This window comes from Eptatretus burgeri, chromosome 11 (assembly GCF_056783735.1).
Source record: "Eptatretus burgeri isolate ZD-2024b chromosome 11, Ebu_testis_v1, whole genome shotgun sequence".
NCBI lineage: Eukaryota > Metazoa > Chordata > Myxini > Myxiniformes > Myxinidae > Eptatretus > Eptatretus burgeri.
This window is the reverse complement of record NC_140971.1, coordinates 39,305,508-39,313,007: the sequence shown is the minus strand read 5'-3', so window position 1 is coordinate 39,313,007 and position 7,500 is coordinate 39,305,508. Positions and strand designations below refer to the sequence as shown.

Below are 7,500 nucleotides of genomic sequence, written 5' to 3'. Positions count from 1 at the left end.
TCCATAATGAAGAAATTTTACATCAATTAAACAATAAGGTCCCAAATCATCAATGCCATAATCTTTCTAGTTGATGGCTGAAGCTGAACCTTGAATTTATTATTTTGTGGTGTGAATCAAGGATGTCTCCACGCCATGCTGGTTCACTTTGATTTCGGCATGAAATGATGCATGGAGGTCACATTCCATGTCACAATCTTCTTTAATGAAACATCTTCCTTCCTCTAATAGCAATTACACGAGCTATGTTGTCATGGCCACAAATGCTTCCTTTTGATAAAACAACAGATTTTGGTCCTTGCCTTGCCTTAACAGGCCTTCTTGAATTTAAAGTAAGAATGAATGATCATTTCCACATTTCCAACAATGTTGTATTGTTGAATTCAACAACAACACAGATTCAACATTCAACAATGTTGAATCTGGAGATTTTCCAAAATTAGCTGTATAACGCGTTTAATGTTTTTCCAGGAGCAGAGAGTATCAATCTCAGGGGTAAACAAGGGCCTACTCCATGTAGGAGTAGATTAAGTGAAGGAGCAGCTAGAAAAATCGAGTGATGATAAAGCTCCAGGACTTGATAATATGCCTCCGAGAGTATTGTGGGATGCATATTATCTGGTCCACCAGACTTGATTTGTGGACAGGACAGGACTTGATTTGTGCACCTGGAGAAGGATTATGACAATGTCCTGAGTGAGATGGTGATTGCAACACTGAGATGGATGGGAGTGCCGAAAGCAGAAGTTATGTTGGTGGAAGGGATGTACAAAGGAATGAAGGGAAGAGTTTTGGTTGTTCCTGGGATGTCTGAGGAGTTCAACCTGAATATCGGTTTGAGGCAGGGAAGCTTTCTCAGCCCACTCATGTTTATCATGGTGATGGAGCTGGTAAGCAGGAAGTTAAACATGAAAGGTATTCTTGGAGAGATGTTGTATGCAGATTATCTGGCTGTTGTGGCGTCGAGTCGACGGGAGATGCCGGAAGTACCGGGGGAATGGAAGTAGGCATTTGAGAAACATTGGTAAAGATGAGTATAGAGAAGACTGGGGTGATGTGGGAAGACAGAGAAGATAAATGAATATCAGGTTAGAGGGGAAGGAGATCAGACAGGGAAATAGGTTTGAGTATCTGGGGGGAACAGGGATTGGGGATGGTAAGTCGGAAGCAGAGGTGCAGAAGAGGATTCGGGTTGGTGCGAATGCATGGAGGGTGGTGGAGGAGTAATGACAGACAAAGTTGAAAGGGAAGGTTTTGGTGACTTGTTTGATGCCAGACTACTTTTTACGGTCTGGAAACAGTGGCACTGACAGAGAGACAACAACCGAGGTTGCAGGTCTGCGAGAACAACTGGGTCAGGAGGATTGTGGTCAAGGGGGTGGATAGAAGGAGGATGGATGAACTGAGGGAGGAAATTGGTGTGCAGATGAGCTTGATGGGGAGATTGGTTAAAGAAAAACCTGCTGAAGTGGGCTGGACACTTTGTGTGGATGGAGAAAGAGAGAATGACAAGGAGAGCAGATAGGTTTAGGGAGCAAGGCAGCAGGAAATGTCGTCAACCGTGGTTGAGATGGGAGGATTGAGTGAGGAAGGATATGAATAAGGTGGGGGTGGTTGGAGAGTGGAGAGAGTTTGCTGAGAACAGGGGGAAGTGGCCAAGGCAAGGCAGAAGCTTGGTTCTGTTGGACTTCACCCTTAATAAAGAGAAGAGAAAGAGAAGAGGTATTATAAAGAGGTTTAAAAGTGGATAAGTAAAAAAAAAAACAATACGGATTCGACTGCCATTTGCTCCAGTGTCTTTTGTATCACCCTATCTCACACATTACATTAATTATTATCCGTGCATGTTGTTTGTGTCCTGTTTGGAATGATTTTCAAATTTTTTTTCACTGCCACATGTGGTTGGGACAAATTCAGAGCCAAAATACTGTTAAACGTCGGACGACTTCTGGTTCATCTTCCGATTCATGTTCACAATATAACATTCAATTAAAATAACTTGTTTTTTGATCATAAACTGATAAGACAAACCGACAGAGGGACGTGAACCAATTGTTTCACCGCACTTTTTGCTTCGCGTGCATAGAGGTAATTACATCATCAGTTCCTTCCTTAATAGCAAAAGCCTGAATTCCTTCCTCAATTCCTACTGCAGACCTTTCTGCTCCCTTTCTATTTCGCATATTCTGGAAACACTCTTTTGCCCCCAAAATTATTCCCACTACCTCTTATTTTGAGAAGAACAGTACGAAAGTGTTTGTACTGCCCATTATAGATGGGTACTTCAGCTAGGATATAGATCATTATTGTACGTCTGGAAATAATGGTTGTCGGATTGTACGTAATATCCCACCCTTAACCACACCTGTCTTTAAAAGTGGGTTTCTGTTGTCGTGTACATTACATTACGCCGATAAACCACACCCATTTAGGTGTGATTGGTCCTTTTGCAATTGTGTCGCGATGGTCCCACCCATACCAGGTTGATTGATACGTGTGGTCCCACCCACCATCTTTTCCCTTCCTATAACAATGTGAAGTGATGTAGTTTTGCTTACTTTTCGTGGAATCCTTTGAAGTTGTGAAAATTTTGAGTCATTACGGACCTTCTCACTATCAAATGCAGTGAATTGGGGTTTAAACCAACTCCTGAGCTTCAATCAATTTCGAGTATGGCTGTCTGAAAAGAAGAATAAGAAGAATTAAAAATTGGCTCTTTTTGAGTCGGTCAGTTTTGTAGTTCAGCGATGCTATCCAAAAGTTTAATGAGTGATATTGGATGTGAAATCTTCCACAGATGACTGGTAGGTACTATATCGGTTTATAAGTTGGTATCTTGGTCGGTGTTTTAGAGCATCGGTGTTGTCATTAAATATATGGAGTGACCATGTCATTCCGACACAGGAAATCTAGCGACTTCCTGATAACTGTGATAATTTGTGATTGCTGTCACGCCATCATGACCGACCATGCTCAACAGGGAGGTATTGATTGAAGGTCCCTGTCTGGTTTCAGTGTAAACTTTTGAGGGGAGAAAGGGCCTGAGTGAATTAGACCAATTTCCGACACAGGATAAGGTGCTCGATCCAGCATTCTTTTGCCAAACTGTAAAACAATCGGCATTATTACCTCTGCCACCTAAGGTGGATGGAGGTAACAACAAGCACACCCACTCACCCCCCACACGTACAACACCAGGTCACGAGTGAGTTATAAAAGGGGCATAGCAGACCATCGATGAGGCGATTTGTTTCTTAATTCACCTCGTGTCACAGGAATAACCTAAAGGAAATATTTTGAAAACGAACAAAAAAAATCCTAAAAATAGAATTTTTTTTTTTGCATTAGGTTTAAAAAATAAATTAAAGCAAAAACAAATAAGTATCACCTTCATACTATCTATAATCAACTTATTGGAGCAGTATCACATGAATTGAAGACTGGTCTGGTGGCACTGACAGAGAGACAACATCTGGAGTCAGGCCAGGTACAAAAGCAGAAGAGAGAGAGTAGCAAATGTAACACCATTATTTAAGAAAGGATCCAGAGAAGAATTGGGAAACTATAGACCTGTTAACTTAATTAAGGACTCTATGAGGAACCATTTAAATAAATACAGACTCATTAAAGGTAGTCAGCATTGGGTTTACCAAAGGTAGTTCTGATCTCACAAGTCTTTTAGAGTTCTATGAAGTAGTGTCTGATTGGGTGGATGAGGGAAAGGCAGTGGACATAGTATATCTAGACTTTAAGAAGGCATTTGATAAGGTACCACATTGGAGGTTGTTAGCCAAAGTGAGGGCTTGTGGAGTGGCTGGTCAGGTCGTTAATTGGATTGCAAACTGGCTTAGTAATCGGAAGTAAAGAGTGGCTGTGAGCAGGAGGATGTCTTGCTGGGAGGATGTATCCTCAGGGATCAGTACTCGGACCATTACTATTCATTATTTACATCAATGATTTGGATAGTGGGGTAAAGAGTAAGCTTTCCTAATTTGCAGATGACACAAAGCTTGGAGGAAAGGTGGATAGCAGAGGGGGTGGTGATCAGATACACAAAGGTATTGATGCATGCATAGATTGGGAAAAAGATTGGCAGATGGAATTGAACCTGAGCAAGCGTAAGGTGTTGGGGATGAGAAAGAACAATGAAAATAGAGATTACCAGATACAAGGGGTAATTTTGGAGTGTGTCACACAGGAGAAGGATCTGGGGGTGGTAATAGATATGGGAGGTAAGCAGGCAGCACAATGCCAGACAGCTATAGGTAAAACAAATAGGGTTTTAGGTTGTATTCGGAGGGGGATCATTTATAAATCAAAAGAGGTGGTGTTAACATTGTACAGGAATTTAGTGAGGGCCACATCTAGAATATTGTGTGCAGTTCTGGTCACCACAACTCAGGAAGGACATAGATGCCATAGAGAGGGATCATCACAGGGCGACTAAATTAATTCTGGTCTGAGCTAGACTTAGCTATGAGGAGCGGCTGAAGGAGACAGGGCTTTCTCCACTAGAAAAGAGGTGGTTGTGAGGAAATATGATAGATATTTAAGATAATGAAAGGTATCGATAAAATAAGTGCAGATGAATTATTCAACAGAATCGACAGTGATAGAACCAGGGTCACAGCCTGAGAATAAAGAAGAGGAGAGTTAAGATGGTAGTAAGGCAGGGGACTTTTCCTCAAAGAGTAGTTAATGCATGGAATGGTCTCCCTGGAAAGGTAGAGGCAGCAGAAAGAGTAGATAATGAGGAGGAGGAGATTGGGATCATACTCGGCAGAGCATTGGTGCTGCTTAAGCAGTGCCCTTGGCTATTGGTCACAATCCTGGATGGGTCGCCACTCCGACACAGTATACCAGCAAGCTGGCACTCATTTTGCTGACCTCAGAAGGATGACAGGCCGAGTTAACCCCACCTGGTATTAATTCAACAGCTGAGCAGCATTTGAACTCAGGACCCGAGGATCCAAATCCCACCACCCTAACCATTAAGCCAACACCAGACATAGTAGATAAGCTTAAAGTGGAATTAGATAGATACCTGGAAGTTATGGGCATAGGGGGGTAAAGGGATGTTGGCAGGACTTTTCGTTAGTTTAAGCAATGATGGGTGATTGTGTGCATGTGTCCAGAATGCTGTTGGTGGGGATCTCGTCAAGGGGTGTTGTGTGTGGTTGATGTGTGTTTTTTAACCAAGGTCATGCACCCCCCCCCCCCGAGGAGAAGAAAAAAAAAACACAAAAACTTTAATAAAAAAAACAAACAAAAAAAAAACACTTCAAAAAATAAGAAGTACATTTTGTATTTTCGTCTTTGGATCTTGTGGATAAATTGGTGTGGTGTTAATTTCACGCAGGCATGATGGGTTGAACGGCCTCCACCTGTGTCTAATCTCCTTGTATAAAATGGTGGACTTAGTAAATTCCTTGTCCTTATATTGTTTTTTTCTGTTATAAAAACTTTGAAAGCCTGGTTAAGTACCCTTCATTTCCTTGTTCGTTTGCCAACTGAGCAATAACCGGCTGTTTGAATCTCATCTCAAGGGCAATCTCTGTGTCCCAGATGTCAGTGACTGCAATTACAACAAGTTTTTCTTTTTCTTCCATGCAGAAATACCAAAAGTGAAGAAGCTATATGCAAACTACAATGTAAGTGGAACGGAGGTTGTTTCTTCATCAGGTGAGATCATAACGATTTCTGAGTGCTTTCTCCACCGATAATATTGCAAAGTTATATGAACTGCTCTTCCTCTTTCTAATGCCCTTGTTGAAGCAACTAAAATTATTATTATCCCCCGTTGGACTTGGTCCGATACGGGGGCTTATGGATTTGGTCTCAATTTTCGTGTCCATGCGTGTGTGCGTGCATCTGCAACCACATCTTGTACATGCATGGACCAATTTTATTCGTACTTGTATGACGTAAAGGATGCTACAGTATGATGTTAAGACAAAACATGATGGTATACATATGCAAGTCATTTTTTTTTCGACATCAGATCCAAGATGGCCGACTGGCGGCCATTTTAGTTTTTTTTAAAAAAAACTAGTGTCGAGCACGTCCTCAACCATTTCTCGGAGATGTATGGACCAATTTTATTTGTACTTGATGTAAAGACAACACATGATGGTATACATATGCACATCATTCTTTTTCGAGAGCAGATCCAAGATGGCTGACTGGCAGCCATTTTGTTATTTAAACATGTCCCCAACCATTTCTCTGATATGCACGATCTGATTTTGCTCAACCATGGAACAAGCACAGCACACAATGGCGTACACTTGCACCTAAAATTATTTTGCAATCGAATCAAAGAGAGCCGACTGAGAGACTGGCGGCCATTTTAGTTGTAAAAAAAAACAAAAAAACACCCCAGTGTCGACCACATCCTCAACTATCTATGTCTTTTTTACTTATTCACAGTGAAAGAAAGTGCCCATGCTGGTGTATTGGTCACGGCTGTTCTACTTTCTTCAGCTCTTTTTTTCATCCTTGTTTCAATGTTGCTCGGACTGGCGCTCAAACGTCTCAAGCAGAGAAGACAGCGACTCGAGGAAGAGCGAAGACGGCGCTTTAGAGAAGCTTCGCGCAAGCGTTACTTTTCTGTCCAAAAGCATGTGTGATGGATGCTGCAGTAGGAAGGAAAATAAATATACTGACATTTCCTTTTTGATGATAAAACATTTACTGGTACATAAAATGTACATTATTTGAAGCAAGAGACAATCCTGTGCTGATTGGATACTAATCTAAAAATGCAAACCTGTGGAGGACTTCCTGTCGATTTCAATATGAATGGCATTTTAAATGATTCACATCTGACTTCAAATGACATTTAGACTCAAACTTTAAAACTTCAGGATGAGAATTAAACTCTGAAAACAACTGAGTTGCAACGAAATGAAATTGAGAACAGGGAGGCCATTTCACTCATCATGTCTAAAATGTATATTTATTTACACAATATATATATATATATATATATATATATATATATATATATATATATATATATATATATATACATATACAAACCATACTCTTCGTAGAGCGTTGCTGCTGCCAAAGCAGTGTCTTAGCAAGGGTTATACTGGGTGGTTGCCATTGCCGACCCAGCGTTGATTTTATGTGCTCCATCTTTTTAAATGCTGAGTGTCAAGTAAGAAAGCAGCGTAAATACCAATTTTAAAGTCTTTGGTATGACTTGGCCTGTGTTTGAACCAGCTTCCTCCCAGACTCAGAGTGGATGCTCTAATCATCACATCTATACCATAGCATCAACTTAGGGAGGGTGGGGTGAATTATACAGCCAATCCCAATAATTATATTTTACCTGAGCAAGGACACACAATGGTCTGCTTTTTTAGATGTCGTCAGAGCTTCAATGTCAAAACTCTGAAATACAGACAGCACAGGCACCATTATTTTCCAATTCAAAGGATGGCATGCTCCGAGATACATTACGTCCTGCATCGTATCTTTTTTTTTTTCATG

At 41.0% G+C, this 7,500-nt stretch overlaps 1 protein-coding gene across 4 annotated transcripts in view; it reads left to right on the top strand.

The window, feature by feature from the left end:
• The window catches only part of LOC147016900 (uncharacterized), a 394,344-nt gene extending 387,322 nt beyond the window's left edge, over nt 1–7,022 (top strand). For all 4 annotated transcript variants that reach the window (XM_085846134.1, XM_085846133.1, XM_085846132.1 and 1 more), the window contains exons 4-5: nt 5,614–5,682; nt 6,430–7,022. In XM_085846134.1, the coding sequence (XP_085702260.1) occupies nt 5,614–5,682; nt 6,430–6,629 (269 nt within the window). In that variant the 3' untranslated portion in view covers nt 6,630–7,022. The remainder of the gene's footprint in view (nt 1–5,613; nt 5,683–6,429) is intronic.
• Nucleotides 7,023–7,500: the final 478 nt, after the last annotated feature.